We start from the raw sequence: 23,986 nt of genomic DNA, 5'->3' as shown, positions 1-23,986 counted from the left end.
CCTCTCACAGGAGACAGTCCTTCACGAATTTTTCCAACGTGGGTCCTTCCCATGGGCTGCAGTTCTTCAAGAACTGCTTCAGCATGGGTCTTTTCCACAGGGTACAGTCCCTCAGAATAAGACTGCTCCTGCATGCGTCCCCCATGGGCCATATTTCCTGCCAGAAAACCTGCTCCTGCGTAGGCTCCTCCATGGGCTGCAGGGTGGATATCTGCTCCAGTGACTGGAGCTCCTCCTATCCCTCCTTCTTCACTGACCTTGGAGTCTGCAGGATTGTTTCTCTCATTTTTTTCTCACTCTCTCTCACAGCTGCTGTGCAGGGTTTTTTTACCCTTTTAAAAATATGTTATTACAGAGGTGCCACTAGTGTCGCTGATTGGGCTCAGCTTTGGCCAGCAGCAGGTCCATTTTGGAGCTGGCTGGAACTGGCTGTGTCTGACATGGGGCCAGTCCTTGGTCTCTTCTCACAGAAGCCACCCCTGCAGCACACACGCACGCACACCCTCCACAACTAAAACCTTGCCAGATAAACCCATTACAATAACAAAACTCATTATGCATACAAAATAGTTTTGGTCTTAATTTAAAAAAAAAAAAACAAAACCAAAAAAACCCCAAGAATCTGTGCCTTTTGGAGCATCTGGCTACATGTATCTACATGACTTCCTGTGGCAAACTTTTGGATGAGAGGGCTTCAGAGTTTTTTCTTGGTCTAATGACTGAAAGTCTGATACACAATGCTTATCTAGGTTTCTGCCCCATATCCCTGCACTGGTGGCTAATTCTGTAGTGTATTTGCATAGGAATGTGCTTTCATTTTCATAATCCTGTCCAGAATGGCAATCTCCGATACTGCTCTTGTGGCTCAGAGAGCTGAGTCACCTAGTAACACGTGCAAGTTACCAGTGTCACAGAGTTCTGACAGCTCAGAGCTGCTGGGTGAGCTTGTCATGTCTTCTGTTCATCTTGAGACAGCATATTCAGATAATCACAGATGGCATTATCCATATTTTTTTTCATCAAAAGGCAGTGAAGTGCAAGTTCAAGAGGAAGTTTTAATCTAAATCTTTCAGAATTGTGTCTTCCCGGATACAAATTTTTTTCCCTCAGAAATGAACAGAAGTGTCTGAAATTCTACTGTAACAGAGGCTAGTTCTTTGATCAATATCAAATGCATTCTTGATGCCATGGTCAGAAGCAATGATGCACACTTCTCCCCCAGATCCCTTCACTGATAAGGCAGGACCAAGGATCAAGGAACTCCTCAATCTAGTTTTTCCCACTTGGTTTTCTTTTTGGGACTTTCAGAGTGTCTAATTTCAGCTTATTCCTAACAGTTGAATACTCATCATATTATGAATACTCATCATCTGGCTACTTGATATCCGAGGAATTGCCACTTGAAGCTCCAGTCACACTTCCATTGAGAATTATATTTTTCCTAAGTCTCGTAGGAGTCGTTTTGTCTTCGGAAAGATCATCCTTTAGTCTTTATCAGATAGGGAATGTGTGAACTTTCCTTTAGGTACTGTGTTGTAGCGTACAACTTGGAAACACTTGCAGTCTGACTATACTTACAGACAAGGACTCAAAACGAGAGAAATGATTTCTTTACTTCTGACCGCTCTGTTGGGTTGTATGTACAGTTACAACTCTAATTCCACTCTTCTTCTTCAGTCCTCCCTAATCTTGGGAGTCTTTGGTTGAGAGAAATTTAGATGAAGGAGAATATTTTTTTCCTTCTATTACTCCATGAATTGCACATTGAGTGCAATGAGGCTTACCATTGATAGGGATATTGCTAAGTTTAACAAACAATTCCATACAGAACGTGAAGGTACAGCTGGTGTTTTGCACTAATAGAGCTAATTCATGATTTCCTAACTTTTAAGTGTTCAACTTTGCAACTTGTCTGTACAAATAACATTCCCGAGCTTGAAATGTGACAGTCCACTGAAGAAGTATTATATTGCAATACTGGCTACAATCCTGCAGTTTGGACAAAGTTTGAAATCTGAAAAAACATTACCATCTGATAGCTGGTATGGGGCATATAATACAATGAAAAACCTAGTTTAGCTTGCATTCTCAGTTTCTGCGTGGATGTTTACATCACAAAAAACCACCATTACATGAGCCTTTAATTAGCACCCTGGTAAACAAATCAGAAGTAGTACTGAGAATTACATAGCATGGCACAGAAACAACATTACATTGGAGGCACTCTAAAAATTTTGACTCTGGAATTGCTCTGCATTATGTTGCAATAAGAAGCAGGTAGGAGGAGAGTACAGTTGTAGTGCTTCTTATCTTAACTGTAATATCTTCTTATTTTCTAAATCTTTTGTTAACATTGAAGCACAATATCTTCTAATACTTTTCAAAAATTAAATTCACATAAATAGGTTGTTGACAATTAGATTTGGGATTTTTTTATGGAGCTCACATATATTAGAGGTATAAAGTTGACTAATTCTTTTACTGTTTTATCTTAGTTTAAAAAACAAAGTATTTTTTTCTGTAACTTACAATCATCTTCACTATCACATTAGTAAATTTGGTTTGATCCTAGAGTAATCCATTTACAGTTAAAGTTGAATCAGTTCTGAATTGGTAGTTCCGATTGTCTGAAATGTTATTTTAGCAACACAATTGTTTCTTTCTTTAATGTGCTTGTGTAATTCTGATCTGAAAGTATTAAGGAGAAAAAAAAGTAAGTATCCAAACCCATTAAATTCAATATTGCAAATGTCATATACTCTAAACTCAGTAAAATAAATTAGAGAGATTATTGAATTCTAAATATAGTATAACTCAAGCAGATGTGACCTATGATGAAGAGCTGCTTCTCAATACAAAGTGAACTTCCTTCAAATGTATTGCAAGTTTCCCTAAGTTATCAATAACCTCCAAATTTTGACATGGCTGAATAAGAAAAGATTTTAAAAGGGAGAGAGAATACTGTTTTCCAATGAAGACTATGTGTATTCGTTGCTTGGGTTGGTACTGCTTCCCCTTGTGTGCTTTGTTTGAAATTCATCCCATTTGCTTAAAAGCAAATTAGTTATGTCCCATATCTCAGATTTAGCTTTGCCACAGCTGCAGAAATAGTTCGAAAGGCTTCTGATTTGAGTAGCAGTTGCATGGGTTTGGATGATCAGAATATGATCTAAAGAATATCTGAATATATTTATGTCTGAATTATGCTCAGTGCTGCAGTCCTGTTACCAGAGATGTCAGTGATCGCAGTGTGTAGGAAATATATATTTTAGTTGGGGCTTTTTGGTGTTATGTAAATAAACAATAGATTATATGTGATTATATTAAAATAATCTTTGTCACATTAATGGCAGAACTTGAAGTTCTGTTCTTTTTTTAGAATGCCACATTTCTTTCTTCACCTACTGTTTGTGAACAAACCTTTCTTCAACCTGAGTTTGTGACAAATAGGACAGATTTTATTTGCTATTGGGAATTTCAGTAATAACAATCTTTGCCATTTGCTACTCTTCTCATTAAATATTAAATTATCAAGACATCTATTAATAAAACTGCAAAGCAAAGTTGTGGTTTAACTATGGTCATTCTGAAGGCTAACAGTAATGACTAGTTCCCAGAGGGCAGTTTAGTATAGGCCTGTTGTGTCTCAGTTTAAAATGGCAAACTGAAGTTTCTACATATAAAATAAATAGTAAGAAATAAAGATTTTCTTTTTGTGATTATAAACACAATTATAATGTTTCGTCTTATTTAATTGAAATTTCATTTATTTTTCATCCTATATTTAGTGAATACACAGTCTGTGTATTAGCTGAATGGCATTGGGGTAATACAGTTTGATCAGCCAAAGATAGTCCCATATATTAATGTTTTAAAGTGTCTATTAAATTAAAGGTTTTAACAAGGTTGATCTTTTCATTTTACAATAATGTTTCCCTACTGTTGATTGTGTTTGAATGTCATCCTGTATATGTTCCCCATAAAATGGGTAAAACATTTGAATTATTTCTGACATCTGAGATTTCAGTATGTCACTTTTCCTAGGATAACGATTTGAAATGTCATGAAGAGGTAAATTGTTTAAGCATGTTATTGCAGAATAATTCTGTAGACATAGTTATAAACTATTGGAATAGGAATATCTGTGATATAGAATTAACCAATAACCATTAATGCAAGGGAAGCTAAAAAGTATATTATTTTTCACAGTAACTAGACTTGTATAACAGATTCCACTTTTGGTTTTGTGTTCGTACATCTCATTCTTCAGTTAGCAATTAGAGGTTAGATTTACCATTAGAAGGTAACTTCTTGATTCTAATCAACAGTTTGACTCTCAGTATTGTATTTTTAAGGAACTATGAGTACTTCATTTATTTATATATAACTTATATATGACCTGAAACCTTAATTTAACTCTGTGGATTTGGTGCTTGTGAAAGAAACTAAAATAGCAGCTCTGGTGAATGAAATACTGTGTTGCAAGATAACAGCAGAGCAAGGTTCACATTCAGACAGCTTGTCAGGTATAATGTTAGAAATGATATGAAATTTTAGAAGAAATTACACCATTTTTAGGAGAAAATTTTACAAAAAAATAAACCTAAAGCCTCCTTTTTAAGTTCTGTTACTTTCTGATGGTTCAGAGCTGCTCCTTCTGATATTTCTTACCATTCCTTTCCATTGTCACTACCCTTCCAGGTTTCAATGCATAATTGGATAAGAAATGAATGAGAAAATGAAATTTTCAAAACTCTTTATCAAGAAGTATAACATATGTTCTTGTTACAGCATAGGTAAAACAACTGTTTTACTAGTAAGATGGTATTTCTGGTTTTATATATTTGAGTGGGTAACAATGAATATGTTGCTGGTAATCTCAGATAATGGTCAGGTCTTTCTGCCATGCGGAATTCATGTTAGGATCCCAAGGTTCAGGAGAAGGTCCAAAACGGTGACTCAAAATCTGTCTTTAAAATACTGTATGATACTGTAGTAGAATATTGTATACAATGCGTATAGTTATGTGATCTGTTCTTATAGAACAGAATTTATTTATATTTTATTACAGTGAGATGGTTGTTCTTGTGGCATTTAAGAACAAATACAATAAAATCATAGAACTATAGAATGGTTTGGGTTGGAAGGGACCTCAAAGATCATCTAGTTCCAACCCCCTCCTTCTGCGGGAAGGGACACGCTCCAATAGAAGAGGTTGCTCAAAGCTCCATCCAACCTGGCCTTGAACACTTCCAGGGAGGGGGCATCCACAACCACTCTGGGCAACCTGTTCCAGTGCCGCACCACCCTCACAGGGAAGAATTTCTTCCTAACATCTAATCTAAATCGACCCTCCTTCAGTTTAAAAACATTACCCCTCATCCTGTCACTACACTCCCTGATAAACAGTCCCTCACCGTCTTTCCTGTAGGCCCCCTTCAGGTACTGGAAGGCTGCAATAAGGTCTCCCCGGAGCCTTCTCTTCTCCAGGCTGAACAACCCCAACTCTCTCAGCCTGTCCTCATAGGAGAGGTGCTCCAGCCCTCTGATCAGCTTTGTGGCCCTCCTCTGGACTCCCTCCAACAGCTCCATGTCTCTCCTGTACTGGGGCCCCCAGAGCTGGACGCAGAACTCCAGGTGGGGTCTCACGAGAGCCGAGTAGAGGGGCAGGATCACCTCCCTCGACCTGCTGGTCACGCCTCTTTTGAGGCAGCCCAGGACACGGTTGGCTTTCTGGGCTGCAAGCGCACACTGCCGGCTCATGTTGAGCTTCTCATCAATCAATACCCCCAAGTCCTTCTCCTCAGGGCTGCTCTCAATCCATTCCTCGCCCAGCCTATAGTCGTGCTTGGGATTGCAGGACCTGGCACTTGGCCTTGTTGAACTTCATGCGGTTCGCACGGGCCCACCTCTCCAGCCTGTCCAGGTCCCTCTGGATGGCATCCCTTCCCTCCAGCGTGTCGACCGCACCACACAGCTTGGTGTTGTCGGCAAACTTGCTGAGGGTGCACTCGATCCCGCTGTCCATGTCACCGACAAAGATGTTGAACAGTGCCGGTCCCAGTACCGACCCCTGGGGAACACCACTCATCACTGATGTCCACTTGGACATTGAGCCATTGACCACAAGTCTTTGAGTGCGACCATCCAGCCAATTCCTTATCCACCGAGTGGTCCATCCATCGAATCCATGCCTCTCCAATTTAGAGACAAGGATGTCGTGCGGGACAGTGTCAAATGCCTTGCACAAGGCCAGGTAGATGACGTCTGTCACTCTTCCCTTATCCACCAATAAGGCTGTAACCCCATCATAGAAGGGCGCTGTGGTGGGTTGACCCTGGCTGAGGGCCAGGTGCCCACCAGAGCCACTCTATCACTCCCTTCTTTCATTAGACAGGGGAGAAAAGATATAACGAAAAGCTTGTGGGTCGAGATAAGGACAGGGAGAGATCATTCGCTAATTATCATCACGAGCAAAACAGACTGAACTTAGAGAGGGAATTCATCTAATTTATTACTTAGCAAAACAGAGTAGAGGAATGAGAAATAAAACCAAATCTTAAAACACCTCCCCCCACCCCTCCCATCTTCCCGGGCTCAACTTCACTCCCGGCTTCAACCTCCGCCCCCCCCTCAGTGGCACAGGGAGGGGACGGGGAGTGGGGGTTATGGTCAGTTCATCACGAAGTGTTTCTGCCACTTCTTCATCCTCAGGGGGAGGACTCCTCTCATCGTTCCCCTGCTCCAGCATGGGGTCCCTCTCACGGGAGACAGTCCTTCACGACCTTCTCCAACGTGAGTCCTTCCCACGGGCTACAGTCCTTCATGAACTGCTCCAGCGTGGGTCTCTCCCATGGGGTGCAGACCTTCAGGAGCAAACTGCTCCAGCGTGGGTCTCTCCCACGGGGTGCAGACCTTCAGGAGCAAACTGCTCCAGCGTGGGGTCCCCCACGGGGTCACAAGTCCTGCCAGCAAACCTGCTCTGGCGTGGGCTCCTCTCTCCACGGATCCACAGGTCCTGCCAGGAGCTTGCTCCAGCGCGGGATTCCCACGGGGTCACAGCCTCCTTCAGGTGTCTCCACCTGCTCCGGCGTGGGGTCCTCCACGGGCTGCAGGTGGAATCTCTACACCCCCTCATCCTTCCTCCATGGGCTGCCGGGGGACAGCCTGCCTCACCATGGTCTTCACCACGGGCTGCAGGGGAATCTTGCTCCGGCGCCTGGAGCACCTCCTCCCCCTCCTTCTGCACTGACCTTGGTGTCTGCAGATGTTCTTACATCTTCTCACTCCTCTCTCTCTGGCTGCAAAAAAGCGCTCTCTAACTGTTTTTTCTCTTTCTTAAATATGTTATCACAGAGGCGCTGATTGGCTTGGCCTCGTCCAGCGGCGGGTCCGTCTTGGAGCCTGCTGGCATTGGCTCTATCAGACACAGGGGAAGCTTCTAGCAGCTTCTCACAGAAGCCACCCCTGTAGCCCCCCCCCCCGCTACCAAAACCTTTCCACGCAAAACCAACACAGCCGCCAAATTTGTCAGGCACAATTTGCCCTTAGTGAAGCCATGTTGGCTGTCACCAATCACCTCCTTATTTTCCATGTGCCTGAGCATAGTCTCCAGGAGGGTCTGCTCCATAATCTTGCCAGGCACGGAGGTGAGACTGACCGGCCTGTAGTTCCCTGGGTCTTCCTTTTTTCCCTTCTTAAAAGTGGGGGTTACGTTTCCCCTTTTCCAGTCAGCGGGAACTTCGTCAAACTGCCAGGACTTCTCAAATACGATGGAGAGTGGCCTGGCCACTTCATCCGCCAGTTCCCTCAGGACCCGCGGATGCATCTCATCAGGTCCCATGGACTTGTGCACCTTCAGGTTGCTTAGATATTCTCGAACCTGATCTTCTCCTACAGTGGGTGGTTCTGCATTCTCCCAGTCCCTGCCTTTGCCTATTGCGACTTGGGTGGTTTGGCTAGAGCCCTTGCTGGTGAAGGCTGAGGAAAAAAGGCGCTGAGGACCTCAGCCTTCTCCGTATCCTGGGTAACCAGGTCTCACGTTTCCTTCTGGAGGCGGCCCACATTTTCCTTAGTCTTCCTTTTATCACTGACGTACCTGTAGAAGGTTTTGTCCTTGATGTCCCTGGCCATATTTAATTCTATCATGGCTTTAGCTTTCCTAACCTGACCCCTGGCTGCTTGGACAATGTCTCTGCATTCCTCCCAGGCTACCTGTCCTTGCTTCCACCCTCTCTAGGCTTCCTTTTTGTGTTTGAGTTTGTCCAAGAGCTCCTTGTTCATCCATGCAGACCTTTCTGCCTGACTTTCTCTTTGTTGGGCTGCATTGCTCCTGAGCTTGGAGGAGGTGATCCTTGAATATTAATTTAATGATTAAAATCCTTGCATTAAAATACTGTAGTTTATAGACTTATTACAATGGGAAGTAAAGTCAAATTTCAAAAGCTGTTAAAGGATAAGAGTTATTATAAGAGATAAGAAGAAATTCTTAGGTTGATAACACAATTCATAAGAAATTTCAGACAAAATTCCAAAAAGAATTTGGATTCTTTGAGTAGGAAAAGACATAATTTGCAAAGTACTTTCAAATTCCCTAATTTCTTCCAGAGATAAACATGTACCCTAATATCGAACAATTTAAACATTTACATGCTCTTTCAGGAATAGCTCCATTATCCACTTTCTTATGTACTCCACTCCTATTTCTTAAACAATGCTTTTTGAAAGGTTTTAAAAGCGAAGTTTGGAGAACATTGTATCTTTAATAATAATAATTGGAAGGAAATGGTAAGGTGTGAATCTGAAACTATCAAGACATATCATTAGAAATGTAAATCATTATTCAACCTCCCACTGAAATTGAACACTAAATTAAAAGCTAAGACTTTTTACAGCTAGATGAACTTTCATTCCATTAATTAGAAGTTAGTTCATTTGCTTTTAACACCGGCATTGTATTTAAAAAAAAAAAAGTGGTTTATTTGCCATCTTTGTAGTAAGAATTTTACTGTTAAATTGTAGTGAAAAATGAACCGATTCCACAGAGCAGTCTAATTGCAGGAGACATTGCAAAACCGGTGTCGTGTGTGTACATAAGTGCATTAAATATAACTTGCCATGCTGAAATCAACAGAAAAAATTGTCATTGAATTAAACTGGAAAAGTAGTAGATCCGTAGATGGTAATAATTGCTTTTACTATACTTCAGATGCATTATTTAACAAGTTGCCATGAAGTTACAGTAGTATTACTTATTTTTACCTATTTACTGTATTAATAAAATAAAACATACCGTAAGCTAAGTGCTTTCTTATCCTAGATCATAGGAAAAAAACAGTAGATGGATTGGGGGGGGGGAGGGGAAGAAGGGCAGCCAAGAAGGTCACCTCAGAAATGAGATATGGAATTCTTCTCTGAGCATAAATCATTGATCAAAAAATAAGTATATGCATCAGTATTTGCTAAGCAAAGCCAAAACACATTTTAATGTACACTGTTACTTTTCTTTCCAATGTAGAACTTTTCTTGGTTCAAGTTATTGTTTCTAGAAAAGGAAATATATGCTGCACTGAGATATAATGTATTGATTCAATATTTTATTTGCTTATTAATACTAATTCTTGACAATCCAAAGAGGAGTGTATTGCAGGTGTCTCAGATAGGAAACTAATTTTAATTGAAAATTCTTAGGCTGCATGTCAATGATGATGAATAATAAATTCCTATATTGCTTTTATGAGGAAAATAAACATATTTCCCTTTTCTACTTGCTTGTACACACACATATATGTATACAAGGTTATAGCTGTTTTGTGAATTTGATATATATTTCTCCACTGTTGTGTTTTTGTTTGTTTTTTGGTGTGTCCCTCCCGATAATTCCAATGATTATATACCTTACTCTAGTGTAGTTGTTCCCGGTGTCTTGAGAGGTTTTTCAGAAGCACTTCAGGGCCTTACATTGCTGTAGTTTTATAAATGAAATATTATATTCAGTGTAGGTGTGTGGCTGTGTACACAGTGAAAACTAGCAAGATGGAGGAAGAACATAAAATGGATTTTAGTTTGCCTCCATGAAAAAATTGATTTTTAAGTTTATCCAACCAAAAAGCATTATGTTTTAGAGGGTATATTACTTCTGCATGAGCATAGATGGGATATAGTTCTACATATCAAATAACTAAGTAATTACTGTTTTCCAACCTATCGTTGATCTTTCTTAGAGCATCAAGATATTTTTCTCATAAAGCTGAGAGAAGCTTAGGTGAGGTTATTTATCTTCAGCTCTATTGAAAGTTAGATTCAGTTCCAATAGATATTTGTAAAAAAAAAAGACTGAACAAATTTGAGCAAATGCATCCATCAGAAATTGAATCCAGTTGGATCATACATCTTAAAGGAACCACAGTTACTTAGAATTAATAAAATCAAACATATGGTAAGCTAAGTGCACGTTATTTTCTTTAACTTTTTGTCATTGCTCTGTAGTTTTCAGCCTCTTTCTATATTTTTTTTGGCAGAATTATAGTGTGAGGACATACTTATGAAACATTTTTATACCACTGAGTACTGACTGAAAGAGGGACTTACTCTTTGTCAAAGGATATTTCAAAATCCCTTATGCAAGGCTGCAGTCAGTGAAGAAAGTCTTATCAGCATGTTAACTGATTCGGAAGATTGAGAGATCATCAAGGTACATGGAGCTGTAAGACTCGTTGAATCAGTGTTACAGTATTTTGTTGTTCACAGATTCAAGCTGAGTCACTCAAGTCTGCCAGAAAAAGATCAGAAACCTGGCAAAGCTGGATATCAGATACTTCATCAAATCTCATGGGTTCTGAGAAATAAAAATAAATCAGTGAAACAAGGGCCAAGTCCCAGTTTTGAAAAATTTTACATAGGAATTAAAATTGCAGAATAAGTAACGTTACTTGATTAGAAAGGCTTCCTGCTTTTGCAGTAATTTCTGGGCAGGATTTTGGAGATCAGTATGATGAGTAAGCTTATAAATGTTCAAAAGAGGAGTTTTTAAACTTACCTGCTATGAATATCACTTCTTCATAGTTAGTTGGTTAGAAACATCTCCATTCCCATTTACTAATGAGTGAATTGACTGTCCTGCCTATGTGGTATCATAGACATTCCTGACTCCTCATTCACTGCCAGGAAGCTGCCCTTCCTTCCCATTATTGCTTGTGCAGACTGTCTTCACCTGCACATGATTATCTGGACTAGTTTCCTTATCCTACTTGTAAGGGCATAAGAAAGCATTGTAAGCTTCAGAAAAATTTAAGTTATGGAAGATTTTCCAATGTAAAATATAAAGACATTTTTGTCCTTAAAAATACAATTCCAGCTTTTTTTTAACCAGGAAGTAGCCACTATACTGAAGTGCTTCAGCTTCTTTTTGGAGTCTTGCTATAAGTAACTGCTGTAATGCCTGGTAATCTTTTATATTTGACAGTGAGCCAGCATTTTTCTTTGATAGTTTTATTCTATGATGGTTTTAATCTATTCTTTAAATTCACACAGTTCACTCCTACTGGTGTTTTGATGCCTTGCAGTAGATGTTGTCCAAACTTTGAGCTGGAAGGTAGGGCAGTCATCAGGCACAAGGATGTAACTCAAAATGCCATGAGGAGGAACAGAAATAATATGGAGTCTTTTGTGAGCAATGATGGCAAGGGCTCTGATGTGGCACCAATATGCTGGAGAAAATGGTGTTCCCTAGAGAAGGCTGCAGTTTAGGAAGCCAAAATTTGTATGATAGCTTTGCTGCACACAGTTTGGCACCATATTTGGCACAGGAGACCAGACTACATTTAATATGAAGTAAACCTCTCTGACTTCATATAATGAAAATCTGAGGAGCCTCAGCACTAGCTACTTCAGGCTGTTTATCTGCTTCTCTTGCACTGAATTATTTGATAATGTAAACATACCCGTTGGACACAGTTCAGATCCACTTCAGCTAATTTACTAGTTGCAGCTACTGATTTAATATTAAAAAACAAAACAAAAAAAACCCCAAACAAAAACTTGACAATATTGTTCACTTCTTTCCCCTAAAATTCTGGGCTATATACACCACTTTCATTTCACCGAGGAATTGTATACTTCTTTTATATTCTGACATACATATTCATGACAAATTAATTTTACATCTAGCATAGCATATCATTCATATTCCCTTTTTCAGAGTTAGCATAAAGAATTACAATAGGAAGCCATGCACTAGAAATAGTCTGTAAGGCAGCAATGAGTCACATTGAACAGAATACTACATGCAGCTCTGAAAATTGATATTAAAAAGTGGTAAATAAATTGGTAATCCAGAAAAAAGAAAAAATATAGGCAAAATCCAGTCAGAGAAAGCCAAATGATAAAATTGCAAAGGAGAAAAAGTACTTGATTTAAATAATCTAATAAATGTAGAAAATTGCATTATGATTAAAAGAAAGAAAAAACAGTCTGATTATTGGGCAATTTAATTAAAGTTTGAAAATGGAACCTGGAATTCTATCACGTATAGCATATATGTATATCATAGAATCATAGAATGGTTTGGGTTGGAAAAGGACATCTTTCACTAGATCAGGTTGCTCAAAGGCCCATCCAACTTGACTATGAACGCTTCCAGGGATGGGGCATCCACAACTTCTCTGGGCAACCTGTTCCAGTCTCTCATCATACTTATCACAAAAAATTTCTTCCTTATGTCCAATCTAAATCTATCGTCTTTCAGTTTAAAACCCTTGTCCTGTCACTACAGACCCTGGTAAAAAGTCTCTCTGCCTTTCTTATAAGCCCCCTTTATATATTGAAAGGCCACCATAAGGTCTCCCCAAATCCTTCTCTTCTCTAGGCTGAAGAACCCCAACTCAGCCTTTCTTCATAGAGCCTTTCTTCAACGTATCTGTAAAACCTCTTCTTATTCTTCACATCTGACATGGTTTAGCCCCAGCTGGCAGCTGAGCCCCACACAGCCGCTCACTCACCCCTCCCCCGGAAGGATGGGGATGAGAATGGGAAAGACAAAGGCAAAGCCTCGTGGGTTGGAATAAGGACAGTTTACTGGGACAGCAAGGGAGAGGGAAACAACAACAGCAGTACTGATAACGGAATATTCTCAATAGGTGATAACAAAAAGCCATTTACCGATCCGGTGATCGACCTACCGGATGCTAAGCCCACACTCAGCCCATCCCAGAGCCGCGTCAAAACCAGTCCCTTCCCGACTAGCCCCCTTTTATGGTGAGCATGACGTCACATGGTATGGAATAGCCCCCTGGCCAGCTTGGCTCACCTGTCCTGGCTCCTTGTGAAAATTAACTCTATCCTAGCCAGAACCAGGACATTGTCCACCCCTTATTTTATACCATCTACGTCATGCCCAGATCATACACAGATATCATTCCCTTAGTCTATGGGCCATTGCTCTAAAATGTCCCTTGAGTTCATTTAGTCCATGGCTTTGGGCTCCAGCTGCCATGACAGTCTCTCAGGGCAGGAGCAATGGTGCGTGCTGCTGGATTGTTGCACGCTGCATCCAGAGTTTCACGGCTGGTGTATCTGGCATGGTCCGTGCTCGCAGTCTGCGTGTTGAAGATGTGATTTTCAGTGAGGTTCCTGGGCACCAGTTGCTGAAGTCAGTTCTAGTTCCATCATCGTGGCACTTTGTTCAGTTTCATCAAAGTCCATCCTTCATTAGTTTTGGGTGATTCTTATGGTCATACCATTGATACAGCATATAGCAATTAACATCATACAATTTAACTTATTGGCTATTTTCACCCAAAATCAAATCCCCTTGGGGTACACACCGGACTTCCTGTCCCAATCCAATATCGGGGAGGTTTCGATACGATCCCAAGAGCGAGATTAAGACACAAACGAGGTCAAATGCCGTATACCAGAAACAGTTTTTATTATGAAAAGAGTAAAAAAGAAAAGGAAAAGGTAACCGATAAGAGCGATAGGACAGGGCAGAAAAGAAAGGCAGAAAACCAAGCAAGACTCCGGGATAGAATCGCAAGAATAGTCACCGCCACGGATCCACGGTGTCTCGGTGGCGGAAAGGGGTCCAAATCTCTCGTTCTGCGACGGCGGACGAAGACGCGGGTCCACAGCGTCCCGTGGACGAAGGCACGGCGCGGGTCCACAGCATCTCGGAGGTCCGTCTCGGGAGAGTCCAAATCTCTTGTTCTGTGGCGGTGGGCGAAGGCGTGCCATCCTCATCTTGGCAGTCCCCTTTTATACTGGTGGTGGTCTTCACCATGGCACGTACGACACGGCTTCCACGTTCCTGCACATGCATACACACAGTTCCAGCCCCATTCTTCACACGACTGTTATCTGACTCTGTCAGAAGGTTGAAAGTCTCGACGACCCGGCAATCGTCCTTATCGTCCTTATGGAACTCAGTAGCTGGAGGGGTTTCCCACTTGAGCAAAGCGATCTTTGAGACAAAAGTTCTTTCAGTCCGGTTTCTCACACCACCCCATGGCTCAAAGATTGCTTCAGGACCCATGGCGGTTTTGAGAAAAGATAGTTATATAGAAAAAGGTTGGAAAAGAGCACCTCATACAATTTGCACTACTGACAGCGTGGATCGACGTACGGCACGAATTTGCTTAATACCGTCGGGTGAAACAGTAGTTACAAATTGCATGTTGGTTACAACACGTTGAATCAATTGTATAAAACATGGAATAATACATGGTAAAAACATCAGCATGGCAAAACCACATAACAAGTAGAATAAGATTCGCTTAACCCATGGGCCACCTGGGAGCCAGGAGAATAAGTCAATGTCCCAGCCTTTCCATGTCTGAACAGGGACATGGGCCAGCTTCCATATTCCTGTGGCAATTTGTTTGACAACTTTCCGGTTGTCATCAATCTTTAAGCAACAGTTAGAATCATTTAGTTTATCACAGACGCCCCCTTCTTCGACTAACAGGTAATCGAGAACCATACGATGTTGAAATATTGCCGCTCGCATTTGCGTGGCTTGGTCCGCTAATAGGTCAAGAGCACGGGCTGTCTGATTGGTAATAATCTCTAGGACAGCTTGCAATCGAATAATGCGGTTTAAATTGTAGATAGGTTCTCGAGCACCACTAACCCACTCATTGGGGTTCCAGGTGTCAGGTCCATAATGTTCTACAATACGTCGAGGGGTCCACTCATCTTTGCCCCAGGTTTGACTACTTCTACTTGTCAATGGACTGCCGATGTCGATTGAGATCATCATATACCTTAACACCCAACCCGTCACCCTCATTTTCCGGGAGTAGGAAAAACCAGGGGCAAATTGCCCCCACATAACACACCCCAGTCCAATTTGCCGGTAACAGTTTATAAGCAGAATGACCACATACCCAATAATGTCCCTTCAGAGCACGATGCCCGTTGGCAAAGGGGCTCCATGAGTTTGACCCTTTTGGATTGTCCCAATAATTGCCTTGTGCCCACGGACTCGGGGGGGTTATGGGGGAGTTATTTGAAGTACAATTAGTACAGTAATAGGCTCCTACCGAACTATTATATGAACAGGAACAATTCATTAACCCTCCCCAGTGGGACCTTAAGCTCCCATCTGGGGACCAGAATCCCTCCGGATACCAAATACCACCTGTTTCATTTCGCCATCTCCAGTCCATCCTCCCTGTGGGAGTACTACCATAGCTGTAAGTCAATTTACAGTTAGATTGTCCTAGGTAGTTTCCAGTATTGATGTTGTTGGAGGCTATACAGTATTCTCCACGAGTTGGGTATCGTACTGGCCAGGGCAGTGATGTACTGTCTTCCCAATAGGTATCATTTTTGATTTCACTGTAGTTGCTCACCAGCCATTCAGGGGAAATGGGGATAGCAGTCCGTGGCCAACTTTCTAAACCTAACGGTCCACCACAAACCCAACACTTAGTAAGATTAAAAGCATTAGCTACTATTTGGCCTAAAATAACAAATTCATTTTGCCATAACAATTTTGGGGAGGGGGGAGTGCAGAAGTTTCCCCCGATATTAAAGATGGCGATAATGGCCAGCCAAAACACCATTTGCGATAGTACACTACGCATCCTATAAAGATTAACAAAGCAATCCCTGACAAAACTCCACAGGTGATCAGCAACTTCAAGTGTTCATGAATTCCTTCAGACAGGCCCTGGAACTTTCACCTGGAAGAGAAAAGAAAACAAACTCTGTTCCCTTCCAGGAACCGGAAGAGTGTGGTAGTTAGAAGGATGGAATAATCCACCTTGTGTTAATCTTGTGTTCCTTCCCATGGGCATCTTTTGCTTTCCAGGCATACTTATTCATTGGGGTTTCCAGTACCAGGGGTACAGCCCCCACAGTGGGGAGTTCGACCAAAACAGGCTGGCCTGGAAAGTGCGATGGATTCTTGGGATAATCAGAGCCGCATGGGGCTGGCATAATGGTTGGAGCCTTTGGACAAAATGCTGTGATTTTTGGGCATCCATTTATTCCCCAACGACTGTTGACACCAGTAATTGCATCCCATAGTCGTTCAGTCCATCCGGGCTTATGCGGCTTAAGAAAGTGCTTCAACAAACCATTAGTTCTTTCTACAATTCCATTCGCTTGTGGATAGTATGGAGTATGGTGTACCCACGAGATTCCTTCCCCAGTTGCCCACTCCTGGACTATTTTAGCAGTAAAGTGAGAACCATTATCCGACTGAATCGACTGTGGTTTGGGGAAGGTGCCAAACCACTCTTTCAATGCCTTTACCGTGTTCTCTCCAGTAGCTCTGGCAAATGCTTCGGCTTGGACCAACCCTGACACTACCGCCACTCCAACCAACACATAATGCTTTCCTTCCGACTTCCGGAAAGGACCAATATAGTCCACTTGCCAGGTTTCCCACAGCCCTTTCCCCTCCCTCAAATGTAGGGGATCATCTTCCAGGGGGTGCCTTTCTAAGCAGGTACGACATTGTTCGCAAGCGGACACACAAGTCTTACATTCCTCCCTAGTAACGGGCCAACCTCGAGCTTGGGCCTCACAGTAGAGGTCTTTGATCCCTGAATGTTTCCCCTTTACATGTAACCATTCCAACAATCGCTCCCAGTCTTCTGCTATTTGGGTGTTTTGGAGGGGAGCTAACCGGGCTAACTCATCAGCTTTGCCATTCCATTGGCTAACAGGGGTATTATCCTGTTGATGGGAAGCCACCCAGGCTACCACAAACTTTCCCTGTCTAGCAATGGTCAAGATATCCTGCCACTTCTCTTTCTGCCATATAGGTATCCTGTTGACTTCCCACTCGTTTTGCTCCCAGAATGGAAACCATTCAGTACAGCCTTTAAATACAGCATAAGAGTCAGTATAGATATAGACAGGAGAGGCAGATTGGGCTTTGTGTTGGAAAACACTCCATACTGCAACTAATTCCCCTACTTGAGCACTGCCTTCCCCTTCAGTGATTATTTGTTTATCCACATCTATGCGGAGTGCTACAGCTCGATATTTCCAAGTTTTTCCTTCTCGCTTAGAGGAGGCATCAGTAAACCAAGCATTCTGCAACTGTTCAGAAAATGGAGGGGCCACTTGTATTACAGGAGGAAGTTCAGCTGTTTATCTGGGCCCACCTCTTCTTGGATAGTTAACCTCTTTGTGGCTCCCTCAGACACTGTAAAAATGTCACAATAATGTTCTATCTGGGCATACCATTTCCGCACAGAGGCCCTCTGAGCCACCCCATCAGGGGGTGGAGTTCCTGCTAAAATCATTTTGATTACCTTAAAGGGGCCTCTAAGTACCAATGGCTGTTGCCGAATGGTCCGTTCAGCCTCCCTCAAGGCTAAGCTGACTACAAACAAGCCGTTTTCCCAGGTTGTGTATCTTTTTTCAGCATCTTTAAAACTATGGGAGTAGAACCCGATAGGCCGAGTGGGTCCTTCAGGACCCTTTTGCGATAGATGTATTGACAGTCCGGTCTTGGCAAATCCCCATTCAATATGGACAGGGTCGGTGGGGTGAATGGGACCAAGAGCTTGATGGGCAGTTGCTTCAAACACTAGCAATCGCAATGCTTCTTCGTGGGGTTCAGTCCATTCCCACTGGGCCCCTTTTCGCAACAAGTCGTACAATGGTCTTGCAATAATCGAAAAATCAGGAATATGCTTTCTCCAAAACACAAGTAATCCTAATACATGTTGCAAATCCTTTTTCGACTCTGGCATTTTAATCTGATCTAATGAGGAAAGGGTGTCCGATGGAATGCATGTCATTCCTCCTTTCCACCAGATTCCTAAAAACTTTACCTCACTTGAGGGTGTTTGTATCTTCTCTGGTGGAATTTTCAACCCCAAACTTTCTAAGTGGGAAATTATATTATCCTGAGTTATCCGAACTTTCTCTGTTTCATCCCCTCCCACAAGCATGTCGTCGATATATTGGTAAACACTGACTTCCTTCTCTGCTTGGACTATCTCTAGTTCCTGCGCTAACGCGTGGTGGGCTAGAGTGGGGGGACGCTTATATCCCTGTGGGAGTCGGGTGAAAGTGAATTGTTGGCCTTCCCACGTAAAAGCAAAGCAATCTTGGTCCTCAGGCTGCAGGGGAACCATAAAAAACATGTCTTTAACATCCACTGTCACCATGACCGGGTGGGCTCGTTCCTGGATTGTAGTTATAAGCTCGGCAATGTTCGGTACCGCTGCTGTCAATGGACCAGTATTTGCGTTGAGCCTGCAATAATCTACTGTTAATCTCCATGTGCCATTAGGTTCTCGTACCGGCCACACTGGAGAGTTAAAAGGAGAGTGGGTCGGAATCACAATACCTTGTCCTTTTAAGTCTTCTAATACAGGTGTTATTCCCTCTCCGGCCCCCAAAGGTATCGGATAAGGCTTAACATTTGTAAGCTTCAAAGGGGGAAGTAGTGGTGCAGCTTGTAGCAGCCGAATATCTACAGTGGGGGAGCCAAATGACCACTGTCTCCCTTTGTTATCAATCCAGGTCTTCCCTTTCAGAACATCAAGTCCCAAGGGGTTGAATGGAAGCTCTCCCACTACCATAGCCACTGTAGTGGCACTATCTTCTCCCGGCAGACGCAGGCTGACCATTGCCAATGCCTGTAGTTGAACATTGCCAAATGCATCTGCCACAAACAGTGTTTGCTTGGAGGATGCAACTCCGCAATTAGCAGCATCTTTTGTTTTAATAGCTGAAATTTGAGCACCAGTATCTATCAAAAACGTGACCAGAACTCGTTTTGGTCCTACAAGGCCTGTAATTAGCAAATCACCCCGGTCATTCTCACTGAGCTGTCTGATATGTATCCAACCTTCGCCCCTCTGCTCACCAGTGAAGGGCAAAGGATCTAGTTTCCCGCTGGGTTTTGGGAGGCATTTATTTCTGATAAATCAATCAAGGAGGGTGCACTGGGAGTAGTATCCTCAAAATACACTTCTCCATTTGCCGATTTAGTGGGCCATCCTGTTACCAACTTTTCTAATTTGTCTGTTGGCAGTCCGTCCATTAAGTCACACGGGATCCCCTTCTGTTGTCCCTCTGCCCACAGTCTATTATGTCTGTTCGGGTTGTCTCTCCCTCCCGGTGGTTTGGAGAGAGGTACTCTCTTATCATTCCCAGGGCGTGGAACTATTTTTACTTCCGCTCGCCTCAAGCCCCTGGGGTCCGTTTTGGCAGTTGGAGGGTTAATGGGGCCATACTTGTGCCCATAATTGATCAGTTCTTGGGCACCTCCCCCCAGGTCCACATTTTCCTGTCCAAGGGTCGCCGGTGTGGTGTAAGTCCTTCTAAAGCAGCCACAGCTCTGTCGCCTTGGGGCATCGCTTGTATTTTTCCCTGTAATTGTATACCAATCGGTTTCAAGGAATCAGGGAGTCCCCTTATAAGGGGGGTCATCCGTTCGGGATCTACTGGCATCATCATTGGGGACTCCTGTCTAGGTTCCAACTTTCGGTCATACATCATCTGCAGACCAGCTGCCTTCTGCACACTCTCTACTAATTGATCCACAGTCCCCGTAATCGCAAGAGGGTCGCCCCTCTCCAAGGGGTTCAAGCCACCCGCCCAATAGGCTGCCTGCTGGGTCAGAGACCAGGGGGCGTGGTGGTTCCCAGTAGTTAAAAACACTCCTGGTCCCCAATACCCTTCCACCTCTCTTTCACTTAACAGAATCTGGTCCCCCCCAGACAGCGACACTCTCCACACATACTCCGTTTCTGATTCCTTAGGGGTTCGGCCAAATTCCTTCTTTAGTTTCATCAACTCGACAGCAGTATAAGGGACTTCCTTGGTTGTAACTTGGGGGGACTGGTCCTGCTCATCATTGTAAATGTACTCAGTCTTGACCAAGGGTCGCAGCGAAAGCGGTTCTAATTTCTCTACTTTCTCTTTCGCTGCCTGCAGGTCGTTAAAGGGGTAGCCAATTTCAGATCTTGGGGGAATTTCCTCGCAGGTAGTATCCGCAAGGAGCTGCTCCTTCAGGGCAGTTTGCAAATATTTCACTTGATCCTTTTCCGCCTTAAGTTGTTCTTTTAATTCTGCCACTTGCCCCTGAAGGGACCGGGTAAGGCTTTGAAGGGATTCGATAGTTAGGGACTCCGCAGTACAGCAACGATCTCTAGCCTCTACCGCGGCAGCCAAACTAGCACCAAGAACGGCACAAATAATCGCTTTTCCTTTTCCTGCTCTTAGTCTCGCATCTTTGTGCAAGGCGCCCATTCAGTCAACCACGCTCTGCAAATTATGCCAATTTCCCTGAGCCCAGTCCACCCCGGGCACAGAGGGTCGCGCTCTATGTTTCTCCAGAAAATCAAACAGAACTTCCCTTCCCGAAGGAACGGTTCTATCACCACACATTTTGTTTAAAGCGGGGAAGCAGTCATCTCAGGAAGGCAGCACGCAAGTTTCAAACAAAATGACAAGCCCGCCCCCGTTACGTTCCTGAGAGGTCTCACGTATTTGGGAAACAATACGGCACACAAGTTTCAAACAAAGCACAAGCCCACCCCCCCTTACGTTCCGGAGAGGACGAGCTTTTATTCAAAGTGGGGAAGCGGTCTTCTCAGGAAGGCAGCACGCGACTTTCAAACAAGACATCAAGCCCGCCCCCTTTACGTTCCTGAGAGGTACACGCGTTATGCAAAACAGGGTAAAATGCGGCACTCTCGCTTCAAGGGATCCTGTCCGTGATGCCAATTTAAATGTCCCAATCCAATATCGGGGAGGTTTCGATACGATCCCAAGAGCGAGATTAAGACACAAACGAGGTCAAATGCCGTATACCAGAAACAGTTTTTATTATGAAAAGAGTAAAAAAGAAAAGGAAAAGGTAACCGATAAGAGCGATAGGACAGGGCAGAAAAGAAAGGCAGAAAACCAAGCAAGACTCCGGGATAGAATCGCAAGAATAGTCACCGCCACGGATCCACGGTGTCTCGGTGGGGGAAAGGGATCCAAATCTCTCGTTCTGCGACGGCGGATGAAGACGCGGGTCCACAGCGTCCCGTGGACGAAGGCACGGCGCGGGTCCACAGCATCTCGGAGGTCCGTCTCGGGAGAGTCCAAATCTCTTGTTCTGTGGCGGTGGGCGAAGGCGTGCCATCCTCATCTTGGCAGTCCCCTTTTATACTGGTGGTGGTCTTCACCATGGCACGTACGACACGGCTTCCACGTTCCTGCACATGCATACACACAGTTCCAGCCCCATTCTTCACACGACTGTTATCTGACTCTGTCAGAAGGTTGAAAGTCTCGACGACCCGGCAATCGTCCTTATCGTCCTTATGGAACTCAGTAGCTGGAGGGGTTTCCCACTTGAGCAAAGCGATCTTTGAGACAAAAGTTCTTTCAGTCCGGTTTCTCACACTTCCCCATCCTTCCGCATCACCAACCAAGTGCACCCTGGTCCCTGAGCAAAAGCAATCCTGCAGATGGGCTTGCCTTTGCCTGAAGCAGGGATAACCCAAACTGTTTTACCCAACATATTTTTCATGCGCACTACAGGAACTTTATCCCCTTCTACTGGGCGTGGAAATTTTGATTGGACAGGGCCAGCTCGATTGGCAGATCCCCTCATGTTAACTAACCAGGTGGCCTTTGCTAAATGTGTGGCCCAATGTTTGAGGGTCCCACCACCCATTGCTCTCAGGGTAGTCTTTAGCGGTCCATTGTACCTTTCGATGTTCCCGGAGGCTGGTGCATGGTAGGGGATGTGATACACCCACTCAATGCCCATGCTCTTTGGCCCAGGTGTCTATGAGCTTGTTTCAGAAATGAGTCCCGTTGTCTGACTCGGTTCTTTCTGGGGTGCCATGTCACCACAGGACTTGCTTTTCAAGGCCCAGGATAGTGTTCCGGGCAGTGGCATGGGGCACAGGGTATGTTTCCAGCCACCCAGTGGTTGCTTCCACCATCGTAAGAACGTAGCACTTGCCTTGGCGGCTTCGTGGGAGTATAATATAATCAATCTGCCATGCTTCCCCGTATTTATATTTCAATCATCATCCTCCATACCACAGGGGCTTTAACCACTTGGCTTGCTTGATTGCAGCGCATGTTTCACATTCATGGATGACCTGTGAGATGGCGTCCATGGTCAAGTCCACCCCTTGAGCAAGGGCCCATCTATATGTCGCATCTCTTCCTTGATAGCCTGAGGTGCCATGGGCCCAACGAGCTATAAATAATTCACTCTTACGCTGCCAGTCCAGATCCACCTGAGCCACTTCAATCTTGGCAGCCTGATCTACCTGCTGGTTGTTTTGATGTTCCTCAGCAGCCTGACTCTTGGGTACGTGGGCATCTACATGACGTACCTTTACAACTAGCTTCTCTAGCCAGGCAGCAATATCTTGCCACAGTGGGGCAGCCCAGATGGGTTTGCCTCTGCGCTGCCAGTTCCTCTGCTTACATTGCTGTAACCACCCCCACAGGGCATTGGCCACCATCCATGAGTCAATACAGAGGTAGAGCATTGGCCACTTTTTCAGCAATATCTAAAGCCAGATGGATGGCTTTCACCTCTGCAAACTGGCTCGATTCACCTTCTCCTTTGGCAGCTTCTGCGACTCTTTGTGTAGGACTCCATACAGCAGCCTTCCACCTTCGATGTTTTCCCACAATGCAACAGGACCCATCAGTGAAGAGGGCATATGGCTTCTCATCTTCTGTTAGTTTACTATATGGTGGGGCCTCTTCAGCACGTGTCACCTCCTCCTCTGGTGACATTCCGAAATCTTTGCCTTCTGGCCAGTCTGTGATCACTTGCAGAATTCCTGGGTGATTGGGGCTTCCTATTCGAGCCTGCTGTGTGATTACTGCAACCCAATTACCCCATAAAGCATCGGTTGCATGGTGTGTAGAAAGGGCCCTCTCTTTGAACATCCAGCACTGGCAGTCGGGGTGCCAGGAGGAGCTGTGCTTCAGTGCCAATCACTTCCGAAGCAGCTTGAACCCCTTCATATGCTGCCAATATCTCTTTTTTCAGTCGGAGTGTAGCGGGCCTCAGATCCTCTGTTTCCCTGACTCCAAAACCCCAGGGGTTGGCCTCAAGTCTCCCCTGGTGCTTTCTGCCAGAGACTCCAGGTAGGGCCGTTCTCCCCGGCTGTGGTGTACAGCACATTTTTCACATCTGGTCCTGCCCTGACTGGCCCAAGAGCTACCGCATGAGCTATTTCCTGTTTAATTTGTTCAAAAGCTTGTCGTTGCTCAGGGCCCCATTTGAAATCATTCTTCTTCCGGGTTACGTGGTAGAGAGGGCTTACTATCAGACTGTAATTTGGAATGTGCATTCACCAGAAACCCACAACGCCTAAGAAAGCCAGTGTTTCCTTTTTGTTGGTTGGTTGGTGGAGACATGGCTGCTATTTTGTTGATTGCATCCACTGGGATCTGATGACGCCCATCATGCCATCTTGTTCCTTAAAAACTGGATCTCCTGTGCAAGCCCCTTGACCTTCGTTTTATGGCAAAGCCAGCTTTC

At 43.9% G+C, this 23,986-nt stretch overlaps 1 protein-coding gene across 1 annotated transcript; it reads right to left on the bottom strand.

Moving 5' to 3' along the window:
* Positions 1–14,041: 14,041 nt before the first annotated feature.
* Positions 14,042–21,653, bottom strand: LOC142599284 (uncharacterized). The gene is given in 5 exon segments (XM_075739162.1): positions 14,042–14,458; positions 18,294–18,515; positions 19,478–19,737; positions 19,740–20,848; positions 21,421–21,653. Coding segments are annotated over 5 exon segments (2,241 nt in total).
* Positions 21,654–23,986: the final 2,333 nt, after the last annotated feature.

The sequence above is a fragment of the Balearica regulorum genome, chromosome W, assembly GCF_011004875.1.
Source record: "Balearica regulorum gibbericeps isolate bBalReg1 chromosome W, bBalReg1.pri, whole genome shotgun sequence".
Classification (NCBI taxonomy): domain Eukaryota; kingdom Metazoa; phylum Chordata; class Aves; order Gruiformes; family Gruidae; genus Balearica; species Balearica regulorum.
This window is presented reverse-complemented; position numbering and strand designations above follow the sequence as displayed.